The sequence below is a fragment of the Periophthalmus magnuspinnatus genome, chromosome 22 (genome assembly GCF_009829125.3).
Source record: "Periophthalmus magnuspinnatus isolate fPerMag1 chromosome 22, fPerMag1.2.pri, whole genome shotgun sequence".
Taxonomy (NCBI): Eukaryota; Metazoa; Chordata; class Actinopteri; order Gobiiformes; family Gobiidae; genus Periophthalmus; species Periophthalmus magnuspinnatus.
The window spans coordinates 17,305,392-17,326,213 of record NC_047147.1 but is presented as its reverse complement, the minus strand read 5'-3'; the positions used below and the strand labels follow the sequence as shown (position 1 = coordinate 17,326,213).

The window sequence follows — 20,822 nt, the reverse complement described above, 5'->3', positions numbered from 1 at the left end:
ACACTCGTAGCAGCAGCAGCAGCAGCAGCATCATCCCCTTCCGTCTTGCATCAGGAAACCATCGTAGGTGAGATTCGCTTTTCTTCACATTTTATCTGGGCGAATCTTTGCTTGGCGCTGGGGCTTTTTTTTATTGCGCTATTTTTGGCGTAATCGTCTCCTTCAAGTTGCATGGCTGGAGGGTGCACGGGCTGGCTGCTGTGAGCGCTGCGGTGAGCGAGAGCAGAGTCACCAACAAGCTCTGATTTAGCACAAATACGCTTTTGTTATGTTTGGGAATGGGGATTGAACTTATTTAGCAGCGGAATGTCCAGTTACGCAGCGGTGCCATGTTGCTACGCGCTTTTTGGGGAGTGTTTCCGACAGCGCGTCAGCTTTACACCTCCACCAGACCATCTATCTATATTCATTATAACACCTATTGCTCATTACGTAGACGTGCAAACCGACATCTTATTTTTCCTTCAGATTAGTTTTGGGGTGGACCACAATGTAACCTGACTGACTTAGAGATAATTGTTGTTGTTTTTTTGTCAAGAGTCTTGTACTACTTTATTCCTATAGAAGACACAAAGCCTCGTGGGTCTTGCCTGGGCAGGGTTTGTCTTTATCCAGACCTGTTGATGCATTGCGTTAGTTTAGAAAATATAATGTGGACCACAGAGGTAATCTAAGGACACACGGTTCTTCTTAGACCCAATTTATTTTTTCTCAAAGCTAAAGTCAGAAAGCTAAGTGATCTGTATGTACCACACAAACATGAATATTTAAACAGTCAGCCAGAGATTGCAAGAGTGGCCTTAGTGGAGTTACAGGGATACATAATAGAAACAGAAGCCAGTGAAACGTTGCATAGAATGTGCAAACACGACTGTGAGGGGTCAGCTGCTGTATGTGTGTCCATGTGCTGATGTGTGTGGTGTAGTGAGGGATTTCAGCACCAGGAGCAGGTGGACAGCTCCTCCTGTGCCCTATGATCAAACAGAGGAGCTCCAGTGCACAGGTGTATGAGCGATTGAATGCTCCGTCACATGAAGCAAACACTAAAGGTAAAGTGCATTGTCTGTGGAGCTGGGTCAACAACACCCAGCACACGCTTGTATGTTTTTCAACGAGGAGATATATAGATTAACTTGGTGGTGACAGGTGGAGATGTTAGTGAAGTGATGATGAAAGGAAAGAATGGTTGGTTTAACTGGGGGAAATAATCTCTCCAAGGGGATTATAGGTGGTGGTGAAGAGGAGGAGATGGAGAGGCTGAAGGGGAGGTTGCTATTAGCTCAAGTTAAAAAAGCAGTATATGTTCACCTGCTTTACGTGCATGTTTCAGCTTCCAGAAGCCTATTGTGATGGTGTTGTGATGTGTGTAGGCTGCGTATATAGTAATAATAATAATGATGATGTGTTTGATTTATATAGGGCTTCTTTGGACACCCCAACAGGTTTTACAGTGCATTATTTATACATTCCATACTCAGTGATGGTAAGAATGGCAATGGGAGTGAAGCACTTTGCCCAAAGACACTCTGGTACCTGATTTTCCCAGTGGTCTTCCATCCAAGTACTAACCAGGCCAGGCCCTGCTTAGCTTCTGAGATTTGATGAGATTAGACTTTGACACAGAGGTTTGGCCATGGTTTTGCATCCCAGGTGTGTGACACAGTGTAAGCTCCCTTGTCTCACGTCTGGAAGTAGCTGGACCATGTAAAGCAGGTAAACAAACACTTCTGTCTGACAAAAAAATAACTGTAATAGTCTAGAAAACTGAAGACAGAATAAACTTTTACCAAAGATAACATGAAACACTTTCTAGATTAAAAGGTTCCTCAGTTACTGTTTCATGTAGGCCTACTGATGCTCTTTAAAATGTACTGGGATGCACATGTCTCAGTCTGTTCCAAGGTTTTTGAAATTGGTTTGTATATTTCAGTGTGATAATATACTGTTGCCTGCAGAACTGGAGATTTGGTGCTTAGCAAAACAACCCAATCACAGATGTAGCATGTATAAGTAAAGCACTTCATGTTGATTAAGGATTCAAATGACTGGAAATTTCTATTGACATGGAATCAGGGGAAACAGTTTGCATGAGATCTCCAGTTATGAATGGGAGACCAGCTTGAGCACACTACCCACGTCTTTAACAGATTGCTTGCTTCCTGTGTATCATGGTAGTAGTGTGATAAATACTTGGGGAAGTAGCTGTTTGACAGAACCATTGGACACATACAGAATTACAAAAGTGAATTAGCTGCGTGTTAGCTCAGGTTTGGGTGCGTTATCATTTGCATTCCACCTGGAGTGTGACGTAGTTGTTAGTACCACAGGCGCTCTTTGTTCTTTCAGAAGTTTCAGGAGTCGAAGAAAAGAGGCTGCGGCTGTTTAAGATGCCTGTTGTGAAGTCCCTGGCTTTTCCCCGGGGGTCTATTCTGCCTCTTCACTTACACAAATGGGTGGTAAATAGTCTTGACAGAACTTTAACGGCACTTTACCTGTTTCTTTTTAGTGAAAAACAGAACTAGATCAGTTTAAATTATTTGCAGCATTATTCCTCTCTTCCCTAATACATTCTTACTCAGCATCCTGATTATTAGTGCAAGGAGTTTCTAAGCACTTTTCTAATGCTAACAACAACTAGCATGCTAACAGAACACCAGCTTTACTTTTATAATTAATAATAAATAATAATAATAATAATAATGCATTGGATTTGATAGTGCCTTTCAAGACATCCAAAGCTCTTGACCTTAATAAGTGCCTTACTCATTCACTCCATACTCGGTGCTGGTAAGTTACTGTTGTAGTCACAGCTGTCCTGGGGCAGACTGACCAATCTGTGCCATCAGCTCCTCCGACGCACACACCACGTTTATACCTAATATACCTACCCAAATATATTCATTGTGCTGAATGTTGTTACTGCTGTTTAAATCTGATAAAGCAAATAATACTGAGACATTATTCAATTAAGTTAAATTCAATTCCATTTATTTTATTATCAGTGTTGCATGTCATGACAGTAGACATCTTTATTTCCAAACCATGGCTCATTACCATTAATGAGGGATTACATCAACTTTATACAATATAAAAAATTCATTGGTAAGTTTGGCTGGTAAATGTTGAAAGCTTATAAAGATGCTGAGTGTACTCTGCTCATGGTGATACCAGCACATCAGTTCTATGTCTGCCATTCATGCCAGATGGGCCTTAATGAGGACTGGTCTGTGCCTCAGACAGCACAGAGAGGCACACATCCCTAAGGTCCAACTGAGCATGTGCGGACCAGGGGGAGGAGGTGTGGCGTAGTGGTGGCTAGTCTCTCTTTAGGAGGTAGGTTCATGTCTACTGAATCTAGATAGACTTCAACTAGCTGCATGTGAGTGGATTGGACTTGTGTACCATTTTTATCTTGACTAGTTTGATGGGGAAGTGCATTTACAAACCCAACAACATTGAACTAAGAGAGCTATGCAGACACGCCAACAACAAGACATTAGACAACACATATAAGAGCAAAACACAAGTGCAGTGTCTCATATGGTTAATTTGCTTCGTGCTTTTTTCCTGCTCAAATACATTGGATTGGTGCAGACTGAATTCATGTAAACCAGTTCCAAAACAAAACTGACAAAACAAAAGCCTTCCACCAAGGCTGACCTTTCATCACATTATGAGTGGGCAACACGCCAGGTTTTTTTGGAGCCAGATCACAATTTAGATTTTATCACTTTTCATGTTTAAAGAGCAGGGATTTTACTTCTACGGGTTATTAATGGCCAACACATAACATATTTAGATCAACATGTTACCTTTTATTGTTTTAAAACGTATACATTTTCCAAAAACATCTATTGCTATCACATTACAGTCGGTATTAATGGAACTACTGCACATCACATCAGGTTTGTAAAGCTGTACTGTATTTTTCTTTTGTATATTTATGGAGAATTGTCGTGTGAGAGCATGGGGAGCACTGGACATCTTATGGCCCCAGTGAGATAAATTACTAAATCAATAAATTACTCAAATATACTAAAACCTCCTCTGGCATGTTTTTAATGAGGGAACAATGTTATAAGATGGTAGAAAGCTCCAAAAAGCTAAATACCCCCTGTTTAAACTTTAAACTGCTTTGAAAAGATGGCCACAGTCACCTGCTGAAAATGACAATATTGTCTAAAAAGAGCTTTTAAAATGATCATTTGGGTATTAATGTCCGTTTCAGGTTTTTTTTAGTATTGAAATTAAGTTACAACACTACTCAGGGCATAGAGTAACATTCACGATATGTAAATTTAACCAAAATAACAGATCATCAGAGGAATGACATCATGATTTGAGTTTTATCCCCATATCCTCACAAAACCAATATGACTTTTAAATGTATGTTTTGTTAATATCAGTGTTGATCATAATCGTCATATTTTTCCTGACCAGAATCAAACTTACACTCTTAAATAGGAGCAGCACAAACTGATCTGCTTTCTTGCATGGTAACAATCATTTTCAAGGCTACACAATATTCAAATAACATGCCCTGCTGTACACACGTCCTTGTCAGTATGTGAGGAAAATAATAATGCGTCAGAAGCTAATTGCAAGTCACAGTGCAGTGTCTTTATTGTGGAGCAATGGAGCAATCAGGCCAACCAAAACAAGTTAATGATTTCAATTTGAACCCCTCATTGTGTGTGTGTCATATCCTCTGCCTCTCACCGCTGAATAGTTTATTATGAAAACCCCGAGCGTCAGTTATGTGCATCTCCTCATCTTTCTCTATTTACAATCACTTTCCCAGTATCCCCGCAGCTCCGCAAGACCTTTGAGATTGACTGATGACGGGCGAAATGTCAAATCCCCTTCCCTCCGCTTGTAGGTGCAGCAGACGGGAGCGCTACCCCGGCACAAAGAGAGGCGCCGGGGTAAAAAGTGCACGAGACCAGCAGCTTGTGGTTGTTGTCATCGGGGAGAGGAGTGGTTATATTTGTATTTATGGTAATTGAGAGTAGCCTCGGAGGATTCTAGCGTTTTATCTAGCGCTGAGTGACAGGTGAATGAGGTTCATGGGAGCAGGAGTCGGTGGGAAATAGTGGTTATTTATGGATGGCTTCGGCGTGCAAACATGGCTGTCCGTATGTGTGTGCGTGTCCCATGGGATGTCTGATGAGCAAAATGCTTTATGTTGGCAAGGCTTCCATACAGAATGATGGAAAACCAATTCTGTGGGTAAAATGGATTGCAAACTGTTATTCTCGATCTTTAAGATGTGATTACTGTCAAAATATGCAAATAGATACTAATGCTAAAAATACTGCTTGCCTCATTTGGACTTGGTACTTATTGATGAGTAATGAGTGCAAGTCTAAACAAATGTGTTTTTAAATTATAGTTTATACCTGAGACTTTTACAATTTATTAATCTGCTAAAATGTGTGATATTTTTTATAAGCTTAGGGATGTCACAATTAATTAGTATTTTATTTTATTATTGGGGTTATTGAGGTTAAAAATATAAGTGAAAGATTTTTTTTTAATTATTATTAATGAAGCAAAATGAAGTTTCAAATTTCAATTCAATTTATTGTCCATGTATTTTTGTTGCTCTTTATTTCACATTAATATCACTTTTACAGTCAGATATTGTGCTTGTGTCTGCTATATAGTTGTAATCTATGACACCCGTGGATCATTATGTTACAATTTGCACTTTAATATTCATCTAAAATGACTTAATAAAAGAAACAAATCCGCTGACTTCTGTGTTAGAAAACTGTGGTGGCCAATTCGAGCTGGCGTATGCATATCACCAATTAAGAAAGTTAAATTGGAGAACAAAGTAAGTACAGAGCAGTGGGCGTGTTCCGGTGGTGGTGAAACCAGTTAATAAGCGATTAAAGATTCCTCAAACATACATAAATCACTCCAAAAACAATTTCAGGTGAGTAAATGAAGGGAAACAACTATAACATGGTTAAAAACTCTGAAAGGTCTATTTTGCATAATAGTCTGCTTTAAATGCACAAAAGTGAATTAATGATTTCCCTGTTGTTAAGTGAAGTCAACACAGCACTCTTCTGACTCCTAGGCGTGTATGGTCTAGTAAGGTTTTTATGCCAGACGTCCTTCCTGTTACAACCTTCTCTGATCTCATCACCTCTACATATCTATAATTCCAACCATTTCCTTGTTTTGTTTGCTTTTTAAATACCTCCATGCACAGTACTATGACCCAGCAGCAGCACGGGTTTTCCAGTCCAGTGTATAATTACATGAGTGATGACACACACCAAGGACTGATTGAATCAAAACTCCTTATTGGTCTTCTCATTGTCTTGATCGTTTGTCTGCCCCGCTGTCGCTGTTATAGTTGTTTCATTCTGATGCAATGGGGCAGATTAGCTGAGTAGGTAACAGCGCTTGTCGTCTCTGCTCCGCACAGCTTAGCATCCGCACGTCTTCACGACATGATACAGACGATAGGCATATTTACAGAGGAGGATTATATTCTGTTATGTCGTTTAGGAGATTACTTTAGTTGTATACAAAGTGCTGAGTCATGGCTGCTGTGACGTGGGCCCAAATGTTGTGTTAATTCTCCGCTTCTTGCTCTGTTATGTACAAAATTATACAACTACGGCACTGGTATGTTGTCCCAGATACTAAGTGATCAAACAGGAAATGTCTCTTTTTAATGTAGATAATAATTTGAAATGGGTTTTGAATATAATTTCTCTCACTGATCCACATAAACACTCATAATGGCAGTCCTGGAAGGGTTGCATGTAGTAGTGTGTACACTGGAAGTGGGATGCTGAGGTTAAAGTTATGAAATCTAGCCTGACAAAATCCATAGAGATAAATGGGTGTATTGACGGGTACATGGGTGAGATGTTGTGCAGAGGACTGAAAAAGGAAATAAGGAGGCACAATAGGACAAAAAAATGCAATACTAAATATTTCTGGCACAATCATTTCAGTTATATTAAAATGTTCATGCTTAAATTTAGTAGTCAAACATGTGTCAAATTAAAAATGAAAAAGACTACACCAAGGCCAAAATACACCTATCAAAGAACTTAAGGATGTTTTTTTTTTATTTATTTCACTTTCAAAAACTGTAATTTGTATGAAATGGGGAACTTTTACTTTTTCAATATAGCTTCTATAATTGATTAATCCATTAGCTGATTTTGTGTTATCGACGTTTTTGCCATATATCGACCTAAAAGGAAGAAAACCATGTAGATCCATCCATCCATCCATTTTCTTCCGCTTATCCGGGGCCGGGTCGCGGGGGCAGCAGTCTAAGCAGGGACTCCCAGACTTCCATGTAGATATGCCATATATTTCCATTATGATAGTGCCATTTTTATTTTAACTAAAACAACTTTATTTGATGCAGTTCACTGTGATTGGTTAAATCCACCTGTCACTCACTCTGAGCCTGACGAGCTGAACGAAAGAAAGAGTGGCTGGGCAAATGTATGAGTATTTGAGCATAGAGCTGTGGAAATCAAAGAACTAAATCACAATACAATAAACTCTCTAAACTGGCAGATGGGGCTCAGGGGATTACATGGACATATTTTTCAAGTTTTGTAATTAAAAGTATGATGGGTCAATGATTCTTAGATTCAGAGTGCTCATGCATTATCTGTTTACGGATCTACTCTGTCTGTTTCCACCTTGCGTTGTGGCACAGCTGAAGGGGAGACTGGCAGACTGTGAATGGCCCATGTGCAGTGGGGAGACAGCCACGATGCTATCTGAATATTGACCCAAAGATGAACAGATTTACAACAGGAAAGAGCAGATCTGCTAAAGTGCTGTGTTATTTTTACACATCTCCATCTCTCTGTCTCTCTGTGTGTCTCTCTCTCTGTCTGTCTCTCTCCCTCTCTCTGTCTCTCTCCCTCTCTTTCTCTCTCTCTCTCTCTCCCCTCCCCCTCTCTCTCTTTCTCTCCCTCTCTCTCCTCTCTCTCTGTCTGTCTCCCTCCCCCCCTCTCTACCTCTCTTTCTCGTTCTCTCCCCCCCTCGCTCTCTCTCTCTGTCTCTCTCTCTGTCTCCCTCTCTTTCTCTCCCCCTCTCTCTCTGTCTCTCTCTTTCGCTCTGTTTTGTTCTCTCTCTCCCTGTCTCCCTCTCTTCCACTCTTTCTTTCTCTCTCTCTCTGTCTCCCTCCCTGTCTCCCTCTCTCCCCCCCTCTCTCCCTATCTCCCTCTCTCTCTCCCCCTCTCCCTCTCTCTCTTCTCTTTCTCTCTCTTCCTTTCTCCCTCTTTCTCTCTTCTCTTCACAATCCCTCTGATCATGACAGTTGTGCCACAAATAGGAAACATCAACCACAAGCCATTAAATCGCTCTCTCTCTTGATACTTCACATGGTTTTAAATCTGTTTTGCACTGAGCACAAAAGGAGTATTGTGTATTATTTTCCCCACTTTTGTGTCTATGTGCACAGGAGCGAGGGTGGGGCTGTATCGATCGGGCGTGTGGTGTTAAGGGCCAGATGCTGGAGATCATCTTTCTGTGATGTTTAATTCCAGTCTACTGCTCTCTTCACAAGGCAAAACAAATGATCAGATTTAGTAGTTGTAGTAGCTGTAAGCAGTAACTGTAGTCACTAAGGACGTAAAGGTGTACTATGTAACTTTTCTGGTTGAAGGTCCACCTCCTGCTTGTGTCCCTTATTATTCATATGTATCATCATATAGACAAGCAGGTGGCCCTATCAGGTCCGATCTGTGGGGGGGTGAGCCCACATCATCTGTATGGACAAAAGCAGGTGACAGTCTGGGGCTGCAAGATTAATCAAATCAAAATTAGAATTTGAATGGACATAATTAGCAAATCGCAAATTATGCATATTTTGAAGAACCATAATTTCCTCTACAACCAACAAAATCTCCTTATTCTGCATAAAAACTGCTAACTGTGTTGTTTAGATCTGTACAAACATGTTCTGAAATGTGATCTTTGTATTAATTTTTCAGTTCATATTTCAGTCTTTTTCTCAATTCCTCTGAACCTGTTTAAAATGTGAACAGAATCCTATTATTAAAACATAAATCGCAAATTTAATCTCAATGCTTGTCAGAAAAATAGCAATTAGATTTTTTTCAAAATCATTCAACCCAGACCATCCACGAGAAATGTTACATAGTACACCTTTAACTAAGACAAGTTGTACTATAACCGTCCATGAGTACCACTCCAGCAGAGGTGCACACACTGCCCAGTTTCAAAACCACTGGAGCCTTAGTTTTAAGTATAACTACTCATGCCCTTCAATGACACTGTTATTCTCTCTATACAAGCCCTAAGTGGTTGAATTGGTCATTTAACACCCTCCATTGTGGAGAACGTTTTTTCAAAGCACTGGTGATGTTAGTGTGACACAGTATGTTTGTGGCTTTCATGTCCCATCGTCAGTGGCATTTGTCAGGCAGGCACAGATCAATGAGGTCTAATGGAGCGGGTGGACAGCAGGCTGATCTTATCAAAGCAGCGCTTATACACACCATTCATTCGATTCACCCACATCTGTGTTAGAAGAGCAGGTCATGTTTTAATCATTCTCAAGTTGAATAATGCAGTAATAATTATGCAATGCAAAGTGGTTTATTTCTACTGGTGTTGCTCACATTTCTAATTTTATTCTTAATTGAAATTTCTACATTACAATGAGAATACCCATAATATCACATCATAACAGTAAGTATTCATATGTACGTGCGTAGACATACTTGATTTGCCCTGGATGAAATTTGCCCTCTGAACTTGACCCATTCTTCAACCAGCAGTTCAACTTTTTTGGCTACTAAACTATGTGTATGGTGGTGTATGTTTATTGTTCCTAGTCATTTTTGGCAATTTTGTGCAAACTAGGGTAAATTTGCCACTTTGTTATGAAACAGTCAAAAAGTGAGTGTGTGCTGCCTCCAGTGGCCACTGCAGTTTTAAATACTACGTGCCATTGTGCAGTACTGCCCTGATTACAGCCATGTGTTTCTGATTACAAACACCTGGCTGCAGGGGCGGAGTTTGAGATGGGGATATCTTTTAGTCCAATCACACTGTTCCTCATATGTCCAGACCCTGCCCCTCCTCCTCTCTCACCCTTTTCTTTAGTCCTCCAGGTACTGCCCAGTTTAGCAACTTTATTTACAATGTGGTTGTGGGTAAAGTTTAGGTATTTAAGTAGTGAATATCAAATGATTAAAAAAGAGATACAAAAGAAGACACAAATTTCTGTTTATATATAAAAATAGTTTGCTGGTTGGGAAGAATTTTTATTTTGCAATGCATTTGTGAAAGCCACATGCTATAAGCCAAATGCTAGCCCCATTTGCCACCTATGCAATATACAATACAATATACGTTTCATTTGTATTTGTTCCTTGTATTTGTTCAGGTATGTTGGCGCTCTGATGGCCGACCCTGTGTTCTTTGTGACGAGAGCTCCCCCTGCGGGTGGGAGGCCAGTGCAGCTGGATGGGCTGAACTTCCTGCGGCGCTCAGCTGGAGAGGAGAACAGTACAGTGGAGAGATGTTTTCAGGCACACGCCCACAGCAGCGTGCTCCAGGGGCTGCCCTTTGGAGGGGTGCCCACCGTCCTGGCCATCAACATTGTCCTGTGGATGGTAAGAGGGCACCTGCTTAAATTAAAGTGAATGTGACAGTGAATGTGTTACACCACTAATTTAACTAAAATCCTAGTTAGCATCTTTATATTCAAAATGTTACATGTGCCTATTTTTTTTCTAGTTTTTGAATTTTGGTTTTAATTTTACTTGCTGGGCAGCAGATCATGTCACATATGTAGAGGTAATTCTATAACTTTTACACAACAACCATAAAGTTAACAAGCGCCTAAACCATAGACTGTATAAAGAAGTGGACTAAGTGTTCGGCACCAGTCAAATGAATCTCACTGAGGCTAGCAGTTATGCTCCTATAACTACATAATATACTAATATGGAATTTGGAGCCAAATTCCATATTTGAAATTCCAACCATAACTATCAAAACAACCAAAGAGCCAATCCGGAGTGAGACAGTTGAAAGTAATGTCCCTTCTCGCTCACACCGCCTGTTTAGCCTCGGGGAAAGAAAATGCTTGATTTGTCTGTTATTAATGTTCATATCTTGATTTATGTATAAATCAAGATATGATAGTGAAAAAATACCAAGACTATGTAGAGTGGGTCAATATAAACATTTTAAGGTCAGAATGACTCACTTCAGCAAGAGAGAGAGGGGTGACAGTTTTCCGATGTAAAGTGAATTGGAGCCGGAAGTGCGCCAATAATCACTTCCTATTTGGAACATAGTGGCTAACACATTAGCTATGTCCATTTATATAAACGGTCTATGGCCTAAATTGAACTGCACAATAGTTATAATTAGACTAATAAAAATAAATTAGGTTTAAACTGCCAGAAAAATGCCTTCCTTGTACGAAAATTGTCCCTGTATATTGGATAGAATATTTGGCACACTCACCACTTCCACAAACTGACTGATGTGAAACTAGGGTAAATGTTTACCACAGGTACACCAAACCATGTAATAATTAGAAAACCATGAAAACCTTTTAACATACAAATTAGGAGATTACACTGCGTTCCGAATGATTATGCAAATTATATTTTTCGTGCCAAATTGTCAATGTAAATTAAAATCATCAACCTTTAGAGTATAGTTCAAATGTTACTGAACAAACCTCCCAATGATATGATTTTTGAAAAAAATAAAATGTAAAATGCACTGTTCCAAAGTATTATACACCACAGAGTTTCAAACCATATTGTTGTTGTAAAGAACTGAAAATGGTCATTTGTTTATTTTTCAGTTAGAAGCATTAGCCTATTAATGAAATCAAAAGCTATTTCACTCAAAACATCTTAACAGGACCCCTTATTTGAGAGGAGCTTCACAATTCTTGCATCCATTGAACTTGTGAGTTTGTGGAGAGTTTCTGCTTGAATTTCTTGCAGGATGTCAGAATAGTCTCTCAGAGCTGCTGTTTGGATGTGAAGTGCCTCCAGCCCTCATAGATCTTTCACTTGAGGATGCTCCAAAGGTTCTCAATAGGGTTGAGGTCAGGGGAGGATTGGGGCCACACCATGAGTTTCTCTTCTTTATGCTTTACAGAGGTCGTTTTCACACTTTCAGGGTCACTAAAGGGGCTGATCACCTCTCTCCCCATGATTATGGCCCAAAACATGAATCTTGCCACCCCCTTGCTGAAGTCGCAGCCTTGTTGGGACATGGTGGCCGTCAACCAACCATCCACCACTCCATTCATCTGGACCATCCAGGGTTGCATAGTACTGATCAGTGAACAAGACTGTTTGAAAATTAGTCTTCATGCATTTCTGCGCCCACTGGAACCGTTTCTGCTTGTGAGCATTGGTTAGAGATAGCCGAAAAGATGGTTTATGCATAACTGCATGCCTCTGGAGGATCCTTCACCTTGATGCTTGTGGGACTTCAAATACCTGTCTGCTGCTTTGTAATGGCATTTTAGCAGCTGCTCTCTTAATCTGATATATTTGTATGGCAGAAGCCTTCCTCATTGTGCATTTATCTGCACGAATCAGTGTGTTCTCTGAATCCGCTGCAAATCCCTTAATAGTACAAAAGATCACACTTAAGTTTTCGTGAAATATCTACAGTTTTCATACCTTGTTTAAGGTATTCAATTATTTCACGCTTTTTGGCACTAGAGAGATCCTTTTTCTTTCCCGTATTGCTTGAAAATGGTGGTCTGCCTAATGTGGAATGTCTTTTTTCCTTTAATTGGACTTACCTGGCAAACTAATTGGCACAGGTGTCTGAGATTGATTTCACTGACCCAAAGAGCCCTAAGACACAATACCATTCATGAGTTTCACTGGAAAACAAAAAAAATGTGACATTTAAACATCCATCCATCCATCCATTTTCTTCCGCTCATCCGGGGCCGGGTCGCGGGGGCAGCAGTCTAAGCAGGGACTCCCAGACTTCCCTCACCCCGGACACGTCCTCCAGCTCCTCCGGTGGGACCCCAAGGCGTTCCCAGGCCAGCCGAGAGACATAGTCCCTCCAGCGTGTCCTGGGTCTTCCCCGGGGCCTCCTCCCGGTGGGACATGCCCAGAACACCTCCCTAGGGAGGCGTCCAGGAGGCATCCTGAGCAGATGCCCGAGCCACCTCAGCTGGTTCCTCTCAACGTGTAGGAGCAGCGGCTCTACTCCGAGCTCCTCCCGTGTGACCGAGCTCCTCACCCTATCCCTAAGGGTGCGCCCGGCCACTCTGTGGAGGAAGCCCATTTCAGCCGCTTGTATCCGCGATCTTGTCCTTTCGGTCATTACCCAAAGCTCATGACCATAGGTGAGGGTAGGAACGTAGATTGACCGGTAAATCGAGAGCTTCGCCTTCCGGCTCAGCTCCTTCTTTACCACAACGGACCGATACAGCGACCGCATCACTGCAGACGCTGCACCGATCCGCCTGTCAATCTCCCGCTCCATCCTTCCCTCACTCGTGAACAAGACCCCGAGATACTTGAACTCCTCCACTTGGGGCAGAGACTCACCACCCACCCGGAGAGAGCAAACCACCTTTTTCCGGTCGAGAACCATGGCCTCGGATTTGGAGGAGCTGATTCTCATCCCAGCCGCTTCACACTCGGCTGCAAACCGCTCCAGTGCCTGCTGCAGGTCCTGGCTCGAAGAAGCCATCAGGACAACATCATCTGCAAACAGCAGAGATGAAATCCTGTGGTTCCCAAACCAGACCCCCTCCGGCCCCTGGCTGCGCCTAGAAATTCTGTCCATAAATATAATGAACAGAACCGGTGACAAAGGGCAGCCCTGGCGGAGTCCAACATGCACTGGGAACAGGTCTGACTTACTGCCGGCAATACACAGCTCCTGCTCCGGTCATACAGGGACCGGACAGCTCTTAGCAAAGAGCTCCGGACCCCATACTCCCAGAGCACCCCCCAAAGGACACCACGAGGGACACGGTCGAATGCCTTCTCCAGATCCACAAAACACATGTGGACTGGTTGGGCATACTCCCATGAGCCCTCGAGGACCCGATGGAGAGTATAGAGCTGGTCCAGTGTCCATGTCCCCAGAGCTAGCCCCTCCCCGAACCGCCACCTTAACGTGGTGGAGGGGTTTGAGCACCCGAATGATCCTGGGAGCTATGTTGTCGGGGGCTTCATGCCCCTGGTAGGGTCACCCATGGCAAACAGGTCCTCGGAGACGGGTCTGACTAAGAGCGGTTCAGAAGCCCATCATGAATAGAGAAACAACGAGGCCAGTTACGTCGCCCGGACTGGCGTTACCGGGGCCCCACCCTGGAGCCAGGCCTGGGGTGGGTGCTCGGCAGCGAGCGCCTGGTGGCCGGGCCTTTCCCCACGGGGCCCGGTCGGGCCCAGCCCGAAGAAACGACGTGGGGCCGTCCTCCCGTGGACCCACCACCTGCGGGAGGAGCCATGAGGGGCGGGTGCGGAGAGATCCGGGCGGCGGTCGAAGGCGGGGACCTCGACGACCGGATCTCCGGACATTTAAACACAATTTGCATAATAATTTGGAACATGGTGTATATACTTTTGGACACTTTTCATTTCTTCATTTGTGGTTTGAGCAAAATGTTAGTGCAGCCTTAGAGCCAAGTGTATGAGTTCATGTGCAGAGTGTATGAGTTCATGTGCTGAGTGTATGAGTACATGTGTTTGAGGCTCAGGAGACAGGCCATGCAATGAACAGAGCAGATGCTGTGTCAGATACACTTGTGATGGTAATGGAGTCTCACAGCCCCAACAGCAGTGTTAGGAAGGTTCTCTTTTCACACAGAGCACAGAGGTGAGGGGAAAACGTGAGGTTTTAAGGTAAAATCACTACCATAGCAAAATGAGTAACATGGTGAAATAGTGAAAAAGAATGTAAATCACAAAAGCTATGTAGAGTGTTATCACCAAGCTAATATGTTTTTAATGGTTCTATTATGCTTTTTATAGTAAACAGTATTATTTGATGTAGTACATCTTAAAATAGGCCTATTAGGCCTATATGTTTTTGGAAAACAGTCCAACATTTTACATGCATAAAATAGAAATGTCCTGATCCAATACTGGTGTAGGTATTGGCCTCTGATGTAGTTATGGGCTTGGATTAGATTTAGTAAATAGATTGGCCGATACAGCGAATAGAATCATCTGCACATGCTGCAGCTAACGTCCAGAGCAGAACACAGACTGAGGAGACCCTAAAACAACTAAAAACATCACTAATGTCAGTGATATCATTTGTTTTACCTCTGTTAGCAGAGCAGACTGCTAACTTGTTTACACATGTTAAGTAGCCATGTGCTTTGAACAGCCAGAAAAACACTGCCTTTAGAAACAGAGGCTGTCCGTCATGTCTCAATTATTGTTCTGAAGCTACTATGGTGGAGTTTAAGACATTATTCTACAATTTTATAACAAATTATTTGGCTATTTTTAAGCAATCCTTTTTATGTCTGGTAATAATTTTATTGAACTGAAGGGTGAGATTCGTATCAGGAATTGCAAATATTTAAAAATCGTTATCAGGAGCCAAAAAACTAGATCAGGACATCTCTACATTAAATACCAAAAAATAGTGCAAAGACACTAGTCCTACCTTTTGTCTGAGGAGTGTAGCACTTCAACTATGCTACAAACAATAACTGCTAGCAAAGAGTAGTCAGTGTGTGGAGGAGCACTCTAGAAACTGCATTGTAAATTTTTGAGAAGGCCCATTGGTAGCCACATAGGACCCTCAATAATCCTGGGAATAGAGAAAAAGGCTGTAGGCGTAGATCAGTTTCCATGGTAACAAAATCTGAGTTTATTTCCTCTTTGAAATTTCAAATTAGAATCATCTCTTTTTCTGTTTTTAAGAAATTGAACCTCTTCAAAACAATACCATGTATATGTTTAACACTATTCAAACCTAAACAAATTATTCTTGATTAACGCTCATTTTTATAATACAATAATGCACACGAGGTTTACAAGGAAGTTGACATATTTCCACAATAATGACTTGATTACACCGTCATCCCCTTGTCACATCTGCTGCCATTTAATTGTTTAATTTGATCAGCACTCTGTTACCAAGACAACACAACATTGTCTCTTAATGATGGGCATGAGTCAAAGCACGCACGCCTCCCCCTGGTGACGAGAGAACGCCTCTGCAGCAGATCCATCCTGGTACAGAATAACTCATCAGAGCAGAGTGAACAGGGCCCACGCGTCAACATGAAAAATATACACCACATGAGACAGAGAGGGAGGCACAAGGTCAGGCTGTGGAGGAGCGCAGAGAGAGAGAGAGAGAGGGGGGAGACAAGTAGCTCTGTGTCTCAATAAGGGGTACAAGTTTAGGTCTGTGTTCACTGAATGTAAATGAACCATATTTCATCCAGATCAACATGGTAATAGTAATAATTTTCATTGGAGAAACTGCCTTGTTATCAATGTGTCAAAAGACATATCTACTTTATAGGCTGTGTAGTGCATATAAATGTTCAAAGTGGAGCCACAGATCACCAGGAGACAGTAGATGCAGTTTAGTTATTTTAAACCAAATGTTGCTTTGTTGCCATGGATGACAAAGTTATGCAAACAGGACCTTTTCTGCATATAGTCAGTAATCCCAATAATAATCATAATACAAAATTCTATTTGGGATATCTCATTTACTGGAAATTTCTTGTTAATGCCCCAGATTTGTGCAGCAAATTGTAGTTTTTGACAGGTTTGATACATTATGGCCATGCCTTAGTCTCCACAGAAAACATAATAAAAAGAAAACAGTAGCTACTCTAGCTACTCTACATACTGTACATGTACTGTCTGCTGAAACTTGATTAGTTTATACCAGGAAAGAGGTGCATAAAACACATGATAAATGAACAGCTAACACTGGTTCAAATGACTTACCGTAAATTAATTAAAATCATTTTGCTTGAAATAAGAAGTCTGCCAAAGGGTAAGAGCTGTTTTCTTAGCCTGTTGGCAAGGAAGGTATTGGCACAAATAACATCAAGTAAAAATGATCAATGCCCTGGAATTATGAATTAAGTGCCATTTCCAAAACCAGCTAGCTCAATGTCTCTCAAAGCTAATGCTAACTTTTATTAAAAGCATAAAATATAAAATAAACAGCCTATTAAAATTAATTAATTGTTTTTATATGTAGATTAGTTCAGTTTGTGGTGTTATTTTAATATTTTTTATGCTCGAAATTTAACATTAGCATTGAGACACAAACACCTGGCTCTAAACAGAGAAATGTCCTCCACTGAAGTTTTCACTTCATATGTTTAGTCTTTAACATGTTGCCGGTCACTTGCTCCCTCAAATTGCTGTATACTGACTTATCTTAAAATATTTATTAATTTTTGCAGGACTCAGCAAAAACCTCAGAGACAGAAATGGACAGGAAGTAGTGAGGCAGCCAGGCGCTGTTGTGCACAGAGCCTATTCAAGTCATTTGAACTAATCTAGATATTATGTTTTGTGCCAGTATATCCATGTCATTGAGAATGGCTCATGCTCCCTCTGTTTCCTAACAGGATGGAATAAGCAGCGGAACATGAATGGATTGCCGTCTCTTTAATGCCCATAATGCCCATAATGCCCATCTTCCCCTCTGTAGTAGGCATACACTGGACACTGCCTGTAGCTTAACAGAATTGTTGACACATCACTGCCACTTCACGAGCCTTTAGATTCAATTCTGCATATAATTCAATTTCCATTCTGTTTTTAGCTCCCTCTCCTCTCCGCTGTGCTTGAGCAGTAGGCACATTTGTCCGACAGTATTGATCGCGCCATGGGGTTGTTGTTATTAGTGTGCTCCCAGCACGTGCACTTCCCCTCTGCCTGTTTCCAGGACAACCATATATTAGTCTTAACGTTGACTGGTCGCCCATATGTGTCTATTATCTCTAAAAAAGTCACAATAAGAGTCCTTAAGCTGTTTTCAATGTTGATCTTTTCACTGTTGTGTTGTTTTTGCAGTTTTTGTTGCTCATTTTTTCGTGTCTGAGGAAGGCTGCATGGGACTATGGCCGCCTGGCTCTGCTGATGGAGAATGACAGGTAAAGCCCTCTCCGGATGTTTTACTATTGGAGAAATCTGCTGCACGATCTGCTCTGGCACACATGTAAACACAACAAATGGAGATGGAATAGAGCCTGGGAGCAGTGTAGGGGCGTCAGCGCACTCTGCTGATGGAAAATGGTATGACACCGTCAGTAGGCCTGCTTCATAAGGGACAATACATTTTTGAAGTGATAACTAGTACTGGCTGGTCTGTGGTGTGTAACTGAGATGGAGAGGTTTTTTTCCCTTTAAATGTCTGTATTAACTATAATCCATACATACATTTTTGCCATACTGGTGCATTGTAATATCCTTATATGCAAATGGTTGGGGGGTCCACCACCTGCTTGTTTCCTTGAAGGTTATTGCATGTGGTATATTCCACAGTAGGCAAAACAAAGGTCCAAGAATAAATGCAAGAATAAATGCAGAAATAGATAATGCTATATATGCAATGCAATAACATCTCCATGGAGACGAGCAGATGATGGACCATCCATGAAAATGTTCCCTAGTGCACCAAGTTAATACAAAAATACCAGGTAAAAACAAGACAAGAAAGAAATTCACTAGTTTTGCTTACATACACTAACTTCATTGTATCCTCATATTTGGCATAATATTTGTGTCTTTTCAGTCTAACATCACTGTTCTATGGGGAACAAAGTGAAAAGGAGAAGTCCCCCTCAGACTGTAGCCCATCAGACTCTGAAAGCAAGGACATGGTCAGTAGCTGTTTTTCTATTTTATTTTTCAAGTTATACAAGACAATACTACTCTTGATGTAGGCATCCACTAGGGGCAATCTTGAGTTACGAATGTACTTACTCAAAACAAGTGGAGGTGAACCAGAATGAAAGAAAATTTGTTATAATCTACTACACACACACACACACACACACACACACATACACATGCAGATCTGTGTGTCTGTGTAAAAAGAAAAAAAAATCTCACCCTCCGCAGATGATCTCATTCCTTCTTTTTCCTCGCTCAGGACCTCTACCAGAGGCCTGGGAGCTTAGGTATATATAGGTATATATATAAATATAGGTATATAGCTAAAACTACCCTATTCAACCTTTAACAACCCTACTATTGTTCTCTTTGTTTTGGGTCTGAGGAAGGGGTTATAGATGGGAGAGACATAATGTTTCAGGCCCCCATTCCTGTTTAAGGAAGGATTGTCTTTCCTAACAAAAATAACTTCTTTAATTCCCCTCTCAAACCATTTCTTTTCACTGGCTAAGATCAGTATCTCGCTATCTTCAAAGGAGTGGTTAGTGGCTTTGAGATGGAGATGTACAGTGGACTGGGGTCCAGAGGAGCTTTCGCACCGGTGTTGGTACATCCTCTTATGGAGTAGCTGCTTAGTTTCTCCAATGTACCGCTCACTGCACTCTTCACTGCACTGAATGGAGTAGACTACATTATTTTGTTTATGGCTCGTGGTTTTGTCCTTTGGGTGAACCAGTTTTTGGTTGTTGATTTTAGTCCAACTGTTATCCACGTATCGATACCAATGCGTGAGCGGGGTGTCTGCCATTTATGTTTTTAGGATTGTGATGTGCAGTTTGGTAAAAATGATAGAACAACAGTTTAGTCTACTGCATTCAAGAATGCCCATAAATCAGCACAGTAAGAAAGCCGAGTCATGTAAATATGACCAGATACGTTGCTCTCGTTTACTCCACCCCAGACAGTCTCCAGCTGTTGTGCCGTTGTGATGTGGAGGTGACACAGACTTGTACATGGTTCTTTCCAGGTGTAAAGTGCTGAGTGCTGCTGTATGATACATGAGTCAGCTGACACACTGTGTCTCCTTCACACCAGTGTGACAGACCGCTCTGTTTGTGCTGTCATTGGACAGCGTGTCAGTCTGCCAAAGCTATGCAGGCCCAGCTCTTAAGGCCAGTGCAGACATGGTATTTCATATCACTATTAGTTTGTGTGAAGGGCCAGATGCAACCTGTTTGTTTGTCATTTATCACCTCTAATAGTCTGTGTATGTAATAATTTCTGTGTATTCTTGCAGGGCTTCTGCTCATGGCTTTCATCTCTTTACCATATGAAGTAAGTACAAAGCCCTCGTAATTGTAGTTTAATCTTAGCCTTCTTCCTTTTATTGGCCTGTGTCTTCAAAGCTGATGTCACCAGTAAATGTAAAGTCATTGCGTTATATGTCATTTAGCAGCAAAAACAAATGCACTGAGCTCATGCGACCGCTGGAGCCGTGGTTTCCCATTGGCTTTTTGCACTTGCTCCAGTCTGAGTGCACACAGCACATTTAGGCTGTAAAAGAGCCTTTCCACACTCCCCATGGTTTCCATAGTATTATGGTGGTTTCTGTTTTTAGCTCTCGTGCCAGTGGCTCACCCCAGCATCCCTGGGAAAGAGCAAACCCACCCTGCGAGTCACTCTGTGTGGGCTGTCCGGAGCAGCGGGCAAGCCTCTGCTTTTACACTCTGTCTCTGTGCTCTTTATGACACTGCCTCCTCAGTCTGTCTGATCACACACTGACACAAAGCAGAGAGCAGCCTTGTTCATGATTACCTATATGGGGCTCTTTACCTTGGCAGCAGTAAAGGATGCGCCTAACCAAATGACATCACTTATGTCTCCATGTTACACTATTTTAAAATGTGTTTTCTTTCACAGATTGTATTATTAGATACAGTGGCCTAACCATAC

The 20,822-nt window shown here is 41.6% G+C and overlaps 1 protein-coding gene across 1 annotated transcript in view; it reads left to right on the top strand.

The window, feature by feature from the left end:
• Positions 1–2: 2 nt before the first annotated feature.
• The window catches only part of tmem63c (transmembrane protein 63C), a 39,090-nt gene continuing 18,270 nt past the window's right edge, over positions 3–20,822 (top strand). Inside the window, exons 1-5 of the mRNA XM_033988333.2 lie at positions 3–67; positions 10,412–10,640; positions 18,048–18,127; positions 18,769–18,856; positions 20,167–20,204. Of these exons, the coding sequence (XP_033844224.1) occupies positions 10,428–10,640; positions 18,048–18,127; positions 18,769–18,856; positions 20,167–20,204 (419 nt within the window). The 5' untranslated portion in view covers positions 3–67; positions 10,412–10,427. The remainder of the gene's footprint in view (positions 68–10,411; positions 10,641–18,047; positions 18,128–18,768; positions 18,857–20,166; positions 20,205–20,822) is intronic.